The sequence below is a fragment of the Diceros bicornis genome, chromosome 15 (genome assembly GCF_020826845.1).
Source record: "Diceros bicornis minor isolate mBicDic1 chromosome 15, mDicBic1.mat.cur, whole genome shotgun sequence".
NCBI lineage: Eukaryota > Metazoa > Chordata > Mammalia > Perissodactyla > Rhinocerotidae > Diceros > Diceros bicornis.
Genome location: NC_080754.1, coordinates 28461903 through 28478574, shown reverse-complemented (window position 1 = coordinate 28478574; position 16672 = coordinate 28461903). Strand labels below are relative to the sequence as shown.

The 16672-nt window shown below is 51.9% G+C and overlaps 1 protein-coding gene across 1 annotated transcript; it reads right to left on the bottom strand.

Annotated features, from left to right (window-relative positions):
* Positions 1 to 3099: 3099 nt before the first annotated feature.
* On the bottom strand, positions 3100 to 12264 carry LOC131414594 (palmitoyltransferase ZDHHC19-like). Its single transcript, XM_058555604.1, has 8 exons — positions 12105 to 12264; positions 11639 to 11760; positions 10966 to 11105; positions 10367 to 10539; positions 9867 to 9972; positions 4369 to 4454; positions 3822 to 4026; positions 3100 to 3207 (listed from the first exon to the last, which is right to left on the bottom strand). Exons 1-8 carry the CDS (start codon positions 12248 to 12250, stop codon positions 3100 to 3102), a joined length of 1086 nt encoding a protein of 361 aa, XP_058411587.1. The 5' UTR covers positions 12251 to 12264.
* Between the last annotated feature and the right edge of the window lie 4408 nt (positions 12265 to 16672).

The window sequence follows — 16672 nt, the reverse complement described above, 5'->3', positions numbered from 1 at the left end:
TCACGAATAAAATTAACGACCAAAGGGAATTCTTGACAGAAGAGATCGAAACTATCAAGAAACATCAATGAGAAATGTCAGAGAGGAAAAACACAATGACTGAGATAGAGAAAAGTCTGGAGTCCTTAAATAACAGAGCTGAAATAATGGAGGACAGAATAAGCAATTCAGAGGACAGAAATATAGAAATGCTTCAGATGTGGGAGGAGAGAGAACTAAGAGTAAAAAGAAATGAAGACATTCTCTGAGAAATATCCGACTCAATTAGGAACTGCAACCTAAGGATTATAGATATTCCAGAGGGAGAAGAGAGGGAGAAAGGAACACAGAGCTTGTTCAAAGAAATAATAGCTGAGAATTTCCCAAACCTGGGGAAGGAACTGGAATTACAAGTAAAAGAAACTAATAAAATTTCTAATGACACCAGTCTAAAAAGACCTTCTCCAAGGCATATATTAGGCAAATTGGCAAAAGTCAATGACAAAGAAATAATGTTAAGGGCAGGAAGGCAGAAGAAAAGAATCTACAAAGGAACCCTTAGCAGGCTTTGAGCAGATTTCTCAGCAGAAGGCTTACAGGCTAGGAAAGAGCAGAACGATACATTCAGAAATCTGAAAGGCAAAAACTTTCAGCCAACAATAATCTACCGAGCGAAAATATCCCTCAGATATGATGGAGAAATAAAATCTTTCCCAGATAAACAAAAGCTGAGGGAGTTCCTCGCCACAAGACGCCCACTCCTAAAAGAAATGCTCAAGAAGACCCTCATACCTGAATAATAAAAAAAGAAAGGGTTTAGAAAGCTGTGAGCGAGGAGATAAATGGCAGACAAAAATGACCATGACTTAACATTACTTTAAAAATGAATTTTCATTTAATTAGCAATGACCAGGCTCAGCCTGGGACTGGGTGAGTGGCCAGTATAGCCGGAGGCAGGGACCCAAGAGGTGCCACCCTGATGACCAGCCGCCCAGCTCTTATCCTGGCAGGGAGGCAGAGGGACGGGCAGCAGGGCAGGGTGGGACTAGGCCTCCCCAGACTCTGGGGCCAGGCCTTCCCAGCCTCCTGCAGAGCTGGGGCTCCAGCAGGCACCACTCCTACACTCACCCCATTCCAGGCATATGCCCCTCCAGGCCTTGGCCCACGTTCCTGGATGCTCCTCCGATGAGGCCCAGGCCCACACCACCCCTAGCACTCCCATTTAGGAGTGGGCCTGAGAGCCTCTCCTCAGTGTTGGGCAGCCTGGGCTGAGCTGTGCCCTCTGAACACACGCAGACGGGAGACCCACACAGATTTGTGAGCCAGATGCACACCTGGGCTCCGGGGCTCAAAAGGCCTCGTGCCCCCCTGCCCTGACCATGCGACCATGGACTGCGGGCTTCGCAGACAGATGAGGTTTCTTCAGCTTGACTCATAAATGTAGGCCCCACGAATTGTAAGGGTGGGGACTGAAGCCAGTGAAAGCAAGGCCCAAACTGGGCTGCCTTTCTGCCTGTCAGTGAATATCCTGCAGCCCTCCCCAGAAACCCACAGTTACCCCTGAGTTGAGCAGGATGAGAGCTGAGAACAAGCTTGCACCCCAATGGAGCTTGGGACTGGGGAGACCTGGCACCACGGAAAAGGGAACACAAAAGAGCTGCAGTTCCTAGGGTTGAGCGAGGCTGGCCAGGAGCCCAGGGAGCCAGAGCCAAGCCCTGGGTTAGGCTGGGCCTGGACACAGAGCGGCCTGAGACCACCACAGTCAGGGTGGGAGGAAGAGGGAAGGGCAGCCTCCACTGGGAGTCTTCGTGTAGAGAACCGGAGCCATGGCCTGCATCGGAGGTCACCTACCTCCCCAGTCTGGGCTGACACTCCCCAACGATGAGCTCCTGCCCCAACACACAAGCTCGGGCGTGCACACACAGGCACACAATGTCCACGGGCCCGGGGCTGTTCATCTGGCCCTTCAGCCACATCCTGCCCTCTCGCCCTCACCATATCCTGGTTTCCCCTGGACACCAGGGGGACAGGAATCAGTGTGGTGGTGCCCATCCTCACCTCCTAAGGCAGCAGTTCGGAATCTTCAGAGTGGCAGCATCACACCGGGCACTTTACAAATATTCAGATTCAGATTGCAGCCCACCCCAACCCCGAGTTTTGGAGTCGGAGCCAGGGGCCCAGGAATATGAGAAGGTGGTCCGTGGAGGAACACAGGGTGGTCTGTTAGCAGTGTGAAGGAGAAAATAACCAGAATCATACCGGCTGCATACACTGTGTGCCTACTGTGTACCTGGTGTTTGCATGAACCACCAGATTTCATCCTCATAGGACCTGCCAGGAAGGGACCATTATTTCCCACTCTCAGCCTCACTCACTGCCCACTGGAGGATTCACCGTTTGACATGGTTCCCTCCTCCTCTCTCCCCCTACCCAGAGGTCTGCTGGCTCCCAGAGTCTAGGACACGCCCCCCCCACCGCCAGACACAGGACTAGAACCGGCATCTGACTCCCCAACAGGAGGGAGTGACCAAGGTGAGACCCACTTGGAGGAATGATGCAGGGTGGACTGTGATGGGGCACACCCCACTCCTCCACTTCCCTGTCTTGAGGCCGCAGGAGGGCACACTCCTAGCCTGAGGGCCAGCCACAACCCACACAGGAGCCTCATGTGCAGCCAGGCTGGACCTGGCCATGCTGGGCGAATACCCAAGCAGCGCGTGCCCCCTGCAGTCAGACAGGGTGGCCGCAGGGCAGAGGCCAGGACTTGGCTAGGCCGACATCCAGGCACTGCTGGGTTTTCTCTTCCATCATCTCCAGTCCTTGCTTTGGTTGTTATGGTTTCCCCGTTTGAAGGGTGAGAGAAATGTTCAGTGTCTTGCACTAGATCGCAGAGCCAGCCAGTATTAAACCCTGGCTGCCCCCACCCCGGGTCTTTGTCTCAGCCCCCAGAGGCCCCCTCACCGCCCCACTCCCTTGATACCAACACACAGTGCAGCAGGGCAGCTGTAGGAGGCAGGCAAAGGGTGTTTAATGTGGTTTCAGGGGTCTCGGTACTCCCGCCAGGGGACTGGGCAAGGATAGGGCTCAGAGAGCCTCCACGCGCGGCTCAGGGGGTGAGGCTCAGGTGCCGGGTCTCCTGGCATCTCCCAGTGCAAATGGGTGAGAGGCAGATCGAGCCGCCTCTGGGGCCTGAGCAGCAGGGGCCACACTGGGCCGGCCGGTGTGGATCTAAACACAGAGTGGAGGAGGTCAGCTCTCCAAAGGTGCCGGCCCCACACCGCATGACCCACCAGCTCGGGAGCAAGAAACTGTCCAAGGTGCCACCCCCCTAGGCAGAGCCAAGGGAGTGGGCAGGACCCACAGAATGTCACTGCAGGGGCCCTGTGGGCGGGGCTTGTGAATTACCTTCCCCGCAGCAGTCCTAAAGCTCCACTGCCACCTGTTTCAAACATTGAGCTTCAGGTTAAAAGTTGCCCTTAAATAAATGAATCCGCCCCCCAAAATTATTGCCCACTGGCCTAGTCTCAGTCCTCATTCATGGCTAAGGAAACTGAGGCCCAGAAAGGGTAAGGGACTGGCCCAAGGGCAACGAGCAAGTGAGTGGTGTGGTCTCTTCTCTTTGTTTCTCCAGGGACCCCTGGTGTAGTCCGCAGGCCTGTGACTCTACTTTCAACGCTCCGCTGGCCTATGATCCGCCGCCCTCGAGCTTGGAGTGTTCCAGCTTCAGCACAGCGAAAACATGGAGGGGGGCTTTCCCTAAACCTGTACAATCTTCAGATGCCCTTTCCCAACACGACGGGCGCATGCGCATGTGTGGGCACAAACACACACACACCCCTTACCTCCTGGAGGGCTGCAGCCTCACCACTCCCTGGAGGATCCTGCCCTGCTTGGTACAGATCCAGAGGTTGGACCTGGCGGCCAGACCCCAGCCCAGGGAGGGCTTCGGGAATGGGCATGGAGGGGCACGTCGGGAAGTGCAGGTTCCGCGTGGGCACCCAGTCAGGCCCCACCACTCTCTGCAGCCCGACAGCTTCGGACATGTACCTGGGGAGCAACAAGCCAGATGGAGGTGGTCGTGACCCTCCTTGCCTGGTGCCCCTCATCTTAGGCAGGACAAGGCCCAGCGCTCGGCACCACGGGGAGCTGGGGCCTGTCTCATCCAGGCTGCAATGCCCTCTACACCATTTCTTGGGGCAAGAACCCACAGAGGCAAGGAAGTGGGGGCTCCAAATGCTCCCACAAGGCCCTGGGGAAAATCCCAAAACAATAGGAAGAATGAGCGGAAGGACCTGGGAGCTCTGCTAAGGGGCCAGGTGAGATGACCCAGCTTCACCCCACCCCACCAGCCCCAGGGCCACCACTCAGGCCTCTGGTTTGCCAACTCACTTGGGTCCCAGCGCTGCACAAAGTGTCCAATACCAGTTTTTGCCACAGCCAAGGTCGAAAGGGTTGTGTCCATGTAGGTATTGGTACTGGAGGGGGCGAGGGTGGGAAGAGGAGCTCAGATCAAGCAGGACTGGGCAGGCCGCCCCCACTGCCCTCCCTGAGCCGGTCAGCTCCGCCCAGGGTTGCAGCAAGACTCCAAGGGCGGGGAAGCCGCAAGGGTCAGCCAAGGCCTCCCCCAACCCACTTCCGAGGAGCTCTCTCCACGCGACCCCTGGCCCCGCACCCCCAACTCCTGCCGCCTCAGGGATCCCGCACCACCTGGTACCCCCTTTGGCAGCATCCTCCCCCTCTCTGTCTCCTTTGGCCACACACATCCTCCTGCTGCCTCCTTCCAAATATGCTTTCAGATCTGCCTTGTTCTATCAAGCTGCTCCAAAGACGGCTCCACACCCCGCTCCCCCTACTTCTCTGCTTTCCCACCACTCATTACTTCCAAACTTGTGCCTTCACTGAATTTCACTATCTGGAAGGGCAGTGCTTTCGGGCCCAATCATATTTCCTACCCAAACTCACATGGCCCCGGAAATCGGGGTTCAAAGTCCTGAGCGCCTAGTGCAGTAAAGGTCAAGATGAAAGTTCAAGTCCTCTCCTGGACACTCTTGACCCAGCTCTCGTCCTCCCCGCCCTCCACCCACCAGCCTCATCCCCTCCTCCTCCCCAGCGCAGGCCGACTCTCACCCCGACTTCAAGCGCCCTAGCTACAAAGTGCTGGTCACGACCGAAAGGGGCCCAGGAGCACATCCGCCCACCACCAGCTCTCCTGTGTCCCATGCCCCTGTCACAAAGACGTTGATCTTCAACACTATTCTCCACCAAAATGAACCAGGACCCCAGGCAGGGCAGCTGAGCCCTGGGGGAGGAAAAGTCAAGACAGCTCCAGAATGTCCCATTTTGGCCAAAACCAACAGCAACCATTGTGAGAGTTTGAGTTCTGCGTCCTTTAGGGTGTTTAAAGCATTTAAGGGAAACTAAAAGCTTAAAAGACTTTGATTAAATTTACATTCAAAATTTCAAATTTAGAGAAATATATTTTCATTCATGAGATGTATATGGAGCATAGGAAAATGCTGATTGTTCAGTGCTTCAAGGAATGATAGCTGTTGAAGGAATTTGTAAGAACTGACTAAGACAGCAGAGCACCGTGCTCCCCCACATGGCCCCTCTCAGCTGGGAACGGAAGCCAGCAGCTCTGAGCTTCCCACACTGTCCCCTCTCACTGGCTCCAGACCCGGGTCTCCTGCTCCCATTGGGAGTCTCCAACGCCCTCACCCTCCACAGGCCCAGAGCAAAGTGGGCGTCTTCTTGTCCTGTCTCCTGCCCAACTCCCTGCTGCCTCTGCTCTCTCGGTTCTTCCCCAGGGTTTATGGCATCAGGCTTCTCTCTCTCTCTCTCTCCCTCTCTCTCTCTCTCTCTCTCTCTCTTTCTTTCTCTTCCTCCCAAAGCCGCATGCATTCCTTTGTCTGCAGGTTCACTCTTTGCTCATAAATATGTTGATGCTTCAACAATGTTCCGGGCACTGCGCTGGGGACAGAGGACACACCATGAACAACAAAGCCAGTCGTAACTTTCAGGGTGGAGAGGGCAGCTGGGGGTGGCAGAGCAGCAGGGAGAGGGGATCAGCGGGAAGAGCAGGCAGCCTAGGGCAAGACTCCACGGTGCAGGCCGAGGAGCATCAGCCAGGTGAGCAGAGGGAGCGGGACCCCGAGAGCCTGGGGCAGGGCCCATGGCAGCTGCGTTCCGTTCCCCATGGGGCTGTGTGCGGCCAGGAAAGATCAGTCTGAGGACTGCCCGCTGGCTGTGGCCTCGTGGAGAGCGCAGCATCACCGTGACAGTGAGGACAGAGGCTAAAGTGGGATGAGGAAGGTGAAGAACGATGCTAGTGAGCACAGCCAACTCTGTCAGAAACTCCGGCTGTGCCGAGGGGAGAGTATGACAGTTGGAGTGGAGGCCTGTGACGTTAACGGAGATTTGCTTTGTTTGTAAGATGAGAGAGACATGAAGACATGGCAATGATGATGCCAAGGAACGGTAATAATAACAACAACAAAGTCTAGGACACTTACTTGTACCAGCCGTTGTGCTATGTGTCTTACACATATTAACCCATGCGGCCTCCTTTTACAGATGGGGAAACAGAGGCACCAGGTGGCCAAGCAGTACTCCTAAGATCTCCATGTTGGCATGTTGTGGAGCTGGCAAGTGAATTTACATGGTCTGGCTCCAGAGCCCTTACTATGAACCACTAAGCAAGTGGCCCCAGCAGAAGCTGCGGTCAGGCGATGCAGGCGGGAAGGGAACGAAGTGGAGGTGTGTGAAGGATGCCTGAAATGGGATCTGCAGGTGATGGGAAAGAGCCCTGCCTGGTGAATCACAGAGTGCAGACCCCAGTCGGGCTTCTTAAGGGTGGAGACCCCGGACTAGAAGAACCCCATGCGGAGCAGAGCAGGGGGCGCAGGGTTAGGTCCCGACCCGAGGCTGAAGAACCATAGGATGTGGGAAGGGACAGTGCTGCCCAAGAGAGGCTGAAATGATGGACTGAGGATGGAGAGAGAAGGCATGCAGACAACAGGGGGCTGATGAGGAAGGGATGAGCAGAGGCGTCACACGGGAGCTGTGAACCAAATACGGGGGGAGCGATGGAGTGGTGATGGGAAGGATGGGAGGAGGTGGGCACAGAGGGCTCCTCTGTCCTTTCAGCTGCCTCGGTGTCTCCAGCCCCTCCCTCATCACTGTGGCCCACTACAGTCTTCCTAAAAAAGCCTTTACTCAAGTCCCTGTCCTGCTGAAGGAAACCCACGGCAAGGATCTCCACTTTTACCACTCCACCTGCCACTGTAGCAGAGGGCCGAGACAGTGCAGGAAGACAAGAAAAAGAAATAAAGCCAGACACGCTGGAAAGGGGGAAATGAAACTGTCCTTATTCACAGATGACATGAATTTTGAGGTAGAATCAACAAAAAGGCTACTAGAACTTATAAGTCAATCCAGAAAAATTCCAAGATCCGAGACAAACATACAAAAGTCCACTGTATTTTCTAACAATAATAAGCAAATGTAAATTCAATTTTGCAAAAAATTTATAAGAGCACAAAAAACAAGGAAATACTTAGAAAACATCTAACACAAGGTATGCAAGCTGTATATGCTGAAAACTACACAACACTAAGGAAAGACATCAAAGAAGACCTGAATATGGAGAGGTATCCCATTTTCGTGGATTAAAAGATCAATACTGTTAAAAGGTCCATTTTCCAAAGCGGTCTATAGGTTCAATGCAATCCAAGTGAAAATCTCAGCAAACTTAGTTCTAGCAATTGACAAGCTGATTCTTAATTTATATGGAGAATCAAAGGAACTAGGATAGCCACAAGAACTCTGAAAAAAAGAACAAAGTTGGAGATGTCACATTGTGTCATTTCAAGACTTCATAGAAAGCTACCAGTGAAGACAGTGTGGTAGTGGCAACAAAAGAGACAGTTCAGAAATACACCCACATCTATATAGTCAATTGATTTTTGAGGAATGTGCAAAGACAACTCAACAGAAAAAGGACTGTCTTTTCAACAAATGCTCTTGGAACAACCCACACGCAAAACTATAAGTCTTGACTCATACCCTGCTTCATATCCAAAATTTAACCCAAAATGAATAGGAGGCCTAAAGAGAAAACCTAAAACTATAAAGCTTCTAGAAGAAAACATAGGAGAAAATCTTGGTGACCTCGGTTTAGGCAAAGATTTCTTAATTACAACACCAAAACACAAGCCATTGAAGACAAAACTGAAAACGCTCTTGATCCAAATTGAACACTTCTGATCTTGGACAAATACTGGCAAGAAAATAAGGTCAAAGGCTGTGAAAAGACTGCAAAACACGTAGCTGAATCTAGCAGATAGAAAGAACTCTTTAAATCTAATACTAAGAAGACAACATAATTTTTTGAATGGGCAAACGATTGGAACAGACATTTAATCAAAGATATACAGATGGCAAATAAGAACATGAAAGGATGCTCAACAGCATTAGTCACTAGGAAGATGCAAATTCAAACCACAATGAGATACCACTACACGTTTCTTAGACTAGCTACAACGGAAAATCAGAAAACAAAAAAAGGTGACAATGCCAAATGTTAATGAGGATGCAGAAGCAACTGGATTTCCCATGCACTGCTTGTGGGAATGCAAAAGGGTACAGCCATTTTGGAAGACAATTTGGCACTTTCTTATCAAGTTAAACATTCAGTTACTGTCTAACCCAGCAATGCCACTCTTAAGAATTGACTCAAAGAAATGAAAACTTATCTTCCCATGCCTGTACACGAATGTTTATAGCCACTTTCTTTATGATCACCAAAACCCAGAAACAACCCAAATATCCTTCCGTTGGCAAATGGATAAGTAAGCTGTGGTACATCCATATGAGGGAATAGTACACAGCAAGAGAAAGGAGGAAAGAACTCCTACGGGCAGCAATGTGGAGGAATCTCAAATGCATTATGCTAAGTGCAAGACACCAGACTCAAAAGGCTATGATTTCATCCACACGAGACTCTGGACAAGGAAAGACAAGAGGGATAGAAGACAAATCAGTGGTTGCCAGGGGCAACAAGTATGGGGAGAAACCCACTACAAAAGGGGCTTCAGAGAATTGTGGGGGGTGATGGAACTGTTCTAAATCTTAATGATGGAAGTGGTTGCAGGACTGTATGCATTTGTCAAAACCTAAAAATTGGTGAATTTTACTCCATGTTAAATAAAAAAACAAAACCTGTCCTGCCTTCCAGGTTTCCACCGCACCAAGAGAAGGCTCCAGCTGACTTTCGTGCCTTTTCCATCTGGCCCGAGCCCAGCAGTCCACTTGATTTCCCATCCACTTTCTGCTCCAATTACAACTGTCCCCTCAGCATCCTCAACATTCCACAAACTTTCCGGCTTCCCTGCCTTTTTGCAAGCTGTGCCCCTCACCTGCAACGCCCTTCGCTCTGCCTTCTGCCCCCAAACCCTCTACACCGCGGTCCTCTCTGAACTCTCCATTCCCTCTGAGTCTGCGCTGCGCTGCACAGCACAGGGCAGGCCCCTCTCTCAATGTGCACGGGCGAAGGGCGGGAGATTCTCTGACTTCAGGGGCCTTATCAACAGGAGCGCAGGATGGGGCCTCCCTCACCTCCATGCCCGGCCTTCAAAATAACGGATGCGCAGCCTAGCACTCACTAGGCCCTCGACGCAGTGCACCTGGGAGGGAGAGGGAGCCCCGAGCCCCTAGAGGAGGTGAGATCTGAGCTGAATCTGGGCCTCAAGGCCTCACGAGGCACCTTCAAGGGAGGTCAGGCCATGAGGACCAGGGCGGGGGAGAAAGGGCGGAAAGTGTGGAGGTCCTGAAGGCCCAAGGTGACCGCCCAGAGACCGCTTTCGTGGCGCCCCCGGAGACCCGCGTACCTTGTCCTCGTAGGAGCGCTGGGCGGTGCTCATCGACCTGGCCTTCATCAGCAGAAGCACCAAGAGAGGCACCAGGAAGCCGGCAGCGGGGACCACTACGACGATGCTGCCCACGAGCTAAGGAGCTGTGCCCACAATGGACCTCCCGGGCCCGGACCCTCACCCCGACTCCGGCCCTGACAGACCCGCGCACGACCAGCCAGTCCATCCTCTCCCCACCCACCAACCCCTGGTAAACCTCACCCCACCCTGCCGACCTGGTCTCCGTGCCGCCCTCAGCGTCCTCCATCCAAGACCCCGCTAGATTGCCCACGCACCGCAGTGCCTCCTAGCCCCACCCATCGCCTGGACCCTACCACCCTCCCCTGGTCCAGACTGGTCCTCCCCAGGGGGTTTCTCTCTAACCCCGCCCACCACTCGCCCGCCCCCGGGACCCCGCCCTTCGGCTGTCCTCGCCCTAGCCACAGCTCGCCAAGTGGACCCTGCAGCCTGGTGGATACGCGATGACCTTGTCAATGGAGAAGGGCACGTGGGTGGTGCGCAGGAGGAAGACCATGCAGGTGACAAGCATGGAGCCCAAGTACAAGCATAGGCACAGGAGGAGCAGGATGAACAAGCCCAAGTTCCGGTGACCTATGCAATTGTTCACCCACCTGCAGTGGTGGTCGAAGTCCTGAGCGAGAGGGAGAGGGGGCAGCGTTCTGGACACCAGAAGAGGACAGGTCAAGCTCCCCGGGCCAGGCCTACAGCCAGCCGTGGGGCCCTTGGGCATCTAGTGTCAGCCAGCCCTGGGATAGGACAGGGGTGCCTTTCCTCCCCCTGGCCTGACCAGGCTCAGCATAGATGTCGATGCTCCTGGGCGTGTCAGCACCTGGGTCGGCAGGGGCCAGCCTCCCAGGACAGGTGCAGGCAGGGAGGCAGTGAGCTGCATGAGTGACCAAGAGTGGCTGGGAGTTACTGCCACCCTTGGCCTTAGCAGTCCCGGAAGTGGTTTGAGGTCTGCTACTGGTCCCCTGTGCAAGTGGGCCTCCTGGTCCCAGGCAGGTGCAGAGCGGGTGGGGGTGTGGGCCAGAAGGGGGCAGATGAGAGGGGCGCTCACCTCCACACAGATGTTGCACCAGGGGCAGTGGTAGGTCCGCGGCGGGCGGTGGAAGCAGCACTGTGGGCACCACTGCAGGCGGAAGGCTATATGCTTCGCCCAAACCACACGCACCGTCCTGGGGCCCTGTTCGTTGGAGCCTGGCATGGGAAGAGGATTGGGCAGCGGCAGGAGCCCTTCGTCACACTGCTGCTGCCGGGGTGAGGGCCGCCCCGCAGCATCACTGGCCTAGGCAAGGAGGTGTGCAGGGGAATCCTAGTCCGCACTGAGGAAGCTGACCAAACTCAGAGAGGCTGGCAGTCCAAGGGAAGGTAGACGTCCAGCCAGAGGACTTCTGTGAGAACGCAGGCCTTTGGAACTGTCAGTGATGTAAGGAGTGTGTGCAGTGGGAAGGAAGAAGACACAACTGAGTGGTTGCCAAGAGCTGGCTTCTCTTCCCAGCCTGCCCTGGCCCTGCCTCCAAGGCAACTGGAAAGCCTCCAGAATCCTGTTGTACCGCATCTCGGTGGCTTGGGAAATGAAGCAACAGAAGCAGGGCCCAAGTGAAGGGGATGTGGGGTGACGGGGTCTTGAGGCCCGAGGAGGGGACAAGGGAGGAGCACTTTAGGAATCTTCCCTGCACGCAGGACCCTTTAGGGTGCTACCTCCTTCTCCCACGGGCCCGAGAGCTCACCTTGGTGCAAGATACCAGGGTCGGAGATGTTTAGAAACATGAGAATGCCGAAGGTGAGGACGAAGAGGGGTCCTGTGACAACAGGAAAGGCCCACTCCCCATTCTGGGCCAGCCATCTGCAACTGAGACCAGAGCAGGACTCAGCGCTGACCCTGGAGTCCCAAAGCTCCGCGCGGGACTCACTCCACCTGGTCCGGACTCACAGACCTCAAAGCCTGCTCTAAATAGCCAGGGCGGTGACAGACCCAGAGAGGCTCCACCAAATGTCACCCAATACTCCTAGCCACCAACAGCTCCCAAAGGCACCAAGCACTCTATGCCTCTGTGCCTTTGCACATTGGTTCCCACTGCCTAGAATATCCTCTCTTCCCTGACGCCTCTTCTGCACTTCCCCTGTCCGGACTCTCATGATCTGTCTTCCTTTCTGACTCTGTAAGAAACCTGCCGGCTTGTGTGGGAGACTCACGGGAAACCAAAGAAGAGTCCACTGACAGCGACCAGCAGGACTCCACTGAAGGCAGCGAGCAGGCTCGGGACGAGCCAGGGAATTGGGACCTGAGGCGGGGGATGGCGCCCCTTCGTGAGGGGCATGCCATCCTCCCAGAGCCGCATGGCCGGACCTCTGGTGCCCACAGGCTCCCTCCCTGATACTGGCTCCGAGAGCCCTATGTTCCCAGCGAACGCTGAGGCCATAGTGAGCTCAGAAGCCTCAGCCCAGGGTGGAAGGCAAGAAGTCCCAGTGTGACATCACAGAGGATGAGGAGAATGTGGACTAGGGGCTCTGCAGCCTGTGACTGTCACTTCCCACAGCAACCACCCCACCCCCACCCGTGCTGGGGACTGAGAGGTCCTGCCCCTGTGAGCTTGGCTTGCACACCACATGAGATTACACAAACACATGGGGAGAAGGAGGTGATTCCAATCTCCCTCTCAGGCAAAGTGCCAATAGAAGCCAACAGTGCTCATTGCTCATCTGTCTGCAGTTTTTCCTTTGGACTCTTCTAAAATTATACTTTGGGGGAGGGGGCAGCAAAATAATTTCGCAGGCTTCCTCTTTCCAGGCTTTTCATGACACAATTCTGGTCGATGAGATACAAGTGGATGTGTGTTCAGGGTTTCTAGAACAGCTTTTGCCTTCCTGATAAAGGGAGAAAGGACACAGGTGGCACAGCTCTGTTCCTTCTTCCTGTCTTGAACCTAGATGTGCTGGCCCGGGGGGCCCCTTTGACCCGTTAGCCAGCCCCTCAACAAGCTACACAGACAACATGTGAGGACCTTGTTGAGTCACTGCCCCAGCCTTGACTCCTTCCCCCTGAGCTGCGTATTATTTGAGAAAATAACTGGCTTCTCTCTTACGTGCAGCTGACAGTTGTCATTCGTTTTAGCCACTGAGCGTCTGAACCCCTCTGTGTTTGGAAGATTCCCCCAACTGGGACCCAGGGGCCACCAATGAGCCTCAGAGCATCTACCACCGACCGACTGGGGAGTCTTGGCCGACAGGCAGCCACCGCACTCATTTTCAGAGCTCCTGCGTGTTGAAGTGTAGTGGCCATTTTGGAGGTCACTTCAATTTCAACAGTGATTGTATTACTCGTGGACATGGGCCAAATATGTATTTCCAAGGTTCCTGCTTTGCTTTAAAAGCTTAGGCTGATAGTGAATGGGAGTAATTGAACTAGAACATTCTGAGAAAGTTAATTTGATTGAAAACAGAGAGCAGGGGACGGACCTGTGGCGTAGTGGTTAAGTTCGACGTGCTCTGCTTCGTCGGCCCAGGCTTTGCGGGTTCGGATGCCGTGCACAGACCTACACCGCCTGTCAGCCTGACTGTGGTGTCGACCCACATGCAAAAGAGAGGAAGAATGACACAGTTCTTCGCCCAGGGCTAATCTTCCTCAATCAAAAAAAAAGAGGCAGATTGGCAACGGATGTCAGCTCAGTGTGAATCTTCCTCAGAACAAAAAGAAGACAGCACAAGTCCCTCATCAACTCACAATGATTGTTACTTTTAGTTTCTTGTCTATAGAAATGTTATGTTTCTTCCTGATGTTCAAATTAAGAGGTTGAAATCCATGTAGAAGAATATTGTCTTTTAATTTGCTTGATAAAATTATATTTTAAAAACTAAAGTTTAAAGCTTTAGAATTTTCATTTGTCAGAATTTTGTATAACTCTATATTTCTATGCACATTTAAAATACGTACATACAGAGAGATATTAAAAACTTTTAAAGGTATATGTATAACAGAGAGAAAGAATTGGTAGCCTGCAAGAGAAATGACCTTTGAATAACAGTCTGTTGTCAACACGATACAGTAAAAAGTCCTTATTTGCTTTCTGCCTATTCCACCCAGTGGTAGACAGTCATTATCTCAGCGAAAACCTAAGTGAGTCATCTGAACGGGGTCTATTCACGTACATGCTTTTTTGCTGTTTTGAGACATGTTATCACCATAGACAATTCTAAACAAATTAGTAGAATGATAGGAGAGTCCTCACTTCTAACAAAAACGGAAAATGCTGAATGTTTGTCATGGTACCTTCTGCTGTGCCATGTAAAGGGCTGCTAGTCTGATGAATAACACGGCCAACACTATGACGCTTTCTTATCCTCAGGCACCTGGACTCATGTAGAGCAACAGCTCTCTGATGTTGCTGTTTTCTGACGCTGAGCTCCAAATTCAGAAGAACAAAATTGACCCTGTGTCTTTTTGGCTGCTAGGTACACCACAGGCTGGCTCCGCCATCTCAGAACCCATGACATGGCACTCTCAAGCATCAAAGAATGTGAAAAACATAGAGATAGAACGAGCGTGCTCCATATTTTCTTCGTGTGCTCAATGACATTCTAAGCACTGCCTTACTCATTGGGCCCACATTGTGGGGTAAACTGATAAATTAGAAAGATGATTTCATGTCGGTTTTCTATTGGTAAAGTCTTATCAATGTGAATAAGTTTTCACTAATTTGGATCCTCTTGCAGAGTCAGGAAGAGCACATTCCAAGTCAAGTGCACGGCCCAACACAGAGACTGTCAACAAACTGGCCTCTAAGAATATATATATATATTGTTTTGGAGAGGAAGATCAGCCCTGTGCTAACATTTGCCAATCCTCCTTTTTTTATTTTTATTTATTTTTTTGCTGAGGAAGACTGGTCCTGGGCCCACATCCGTGCCCGACTCCCTCCACTTTATATGGGACGCCGCCACAGCACGGCTTGCCAAGCGGTGCGTCGGTGCGTGCCCGGGATCCGAACCGGCGAACCCTGGGCCGCCGCAGCAGAGCGCACGCACTCGACCGCTTGTGCCACCGGGCCGGCCCCATAAGAATATTTTATTCCTTGGTTTACAACACTTATGTCAATTGGCAGCCATTGTGGCACACGCTTTACATAACAGATTCCTCAGTGTTTTCACTGCCCATTAATCCATTTTCTCCTCAGATTAATTACCAGTTAAGTCTTCATGGAACAATTACAGGGACCCATGCACTTATGTACCTCACCCCCATAGAGATTCCACTCTCCTCCATCTGATAATGTTGGCCTCTGTAAGAAGTTGCCCTGCCTTGTCATCAACACATGCTTTCTCTGCTCCCTTCATTTTTGCCTGAAGGTCCCTGCCAGAAGCTACTGGCCAGAGATTAGGTCTTCTGGAAGAAAATCAGAGAGGTGCAGCCTGAGAGAGGGATACAGAGAACAGATCCATGCTTACAGCCTTCCTAGAAGAAGCTGATGTGCCCACCAGAGCACACACCGGGGGGATCTGACACTCGGGACTCCAGGACTCCAGGGTCCAGCAACAGATGACTTGAGGAACACAGATTGTTGAGCCTGGGTTGACAGAAAGAGAATTCACAACATATGACTGAGTGACGCCCATGAGGGAAATCTGACGGTGCCTATTTGTTTCACAATTTGTGGCTTCTTGTTTCAGAATTCTGTGGACCAGTTTGACTGTTTTCTTTTCTGATGAGCATACAATAAGGTCCCTTTTTATACTTTGTGTTCCGTCTCCAAACCCTGAATTTCACAAGCTATGACCATGACTATGACAATGGTCAAACTTAGCTGACTATTGCTGTTTAATTTAAATCTTTCCTTGATTGACATATTCATCCAAAATATATGGAAAGAACGATCCTTTTTGAAAGAGCAAAAATACTTCTTCACCTGGGCCCACCTATCGGAATCCGGGCACAGATGATAAGAGTTCCTCCACACTATCACGGTGAGGCTGAATATGGAAAGCTGTGAGTTACAGCTGGAATTACAAGCTAATGAATTCTCAGGAAAACTTTACAATCATGCCCTAATAAGTGGAATCCAGGGGAGTGCTTTTGCACAAATTGAAGCCTGGGACTATTCCAGCTGCCCTGTGAACCTTCTGGGAAACATTTAAACTGTGATGTGTAGAGAGCTCCACTTGTTAGTGTCATGATAACTCTACAGGAACTTGAACATACATTTACACACAGACACTCAGGAGGCTGCTTAGATACACACAGTGCCTTTACTGAGTCCCTGTACTGATCACGGCAATGTCATTATTGTCAAAGTTTCCATAAGAACCAGTTCTCTTACCTAATTGAATACATCAAATCTGTTATCATGCCCATGACTGAAATGTCACTTCTAAAAATAAATTTCATTTAATTAGCGATGACCAGCCCACAATGAGGGAACGAGCAGTATACCTTATAAGTAGAAACATGCTAAAAATCCCTCCCAGAAAAATGGTACCTGTCCACTGGCTTTATAGACGGCACGTCAGGAACATTGGACAGCGTGGGGCTCTCAGAGAACACCTGGAGGTTTCTCACTACATGCCTGTAGCGACCGGCAGCAAAACCTGGAGGAGAAAGCACACTTGATCTCGACCTTGGAATACACAAGAAGATAGGTTCAGCAAAAAACTATATCTGGAATTTGGGAAGCATCTAAGTGACTCTCCAGGCAGAGTTTAATTCTCTAGTCTTAGGGTCTTACAGCTCTAGATCTCTGGCCAGAAATCAAGGAGGTCGTTGGGTGTCT

What these genes read in the sequence shown, in the direction of transcription:
- LOC131414594 (XM_058555604.1), bottom strand. Translation starts at nt 12,250, where the DNA reads ATGCGGCTCTGGGAGGATGGCATGCCCCTCACGAAGGGGCGCCATCCC. An exon ending in CCCTGGTATCTTGCACCAAG is followed by an intron (nt 11,106 to 11,638) that starts GTGAGCTCTCGG and finishes TTCCCATGCCAG; the next exon opens with GCTCCAACGAACAGGGCCCC. An exon ending in AGCGCTCCTACGAGGACAAG is followed by an intron (nt 4,455 to 9,866) that starts GTACGCGGGTCT and finishes CGCCCCCTCCAG; the next exon opens with TACCAATACCTACATGGACA.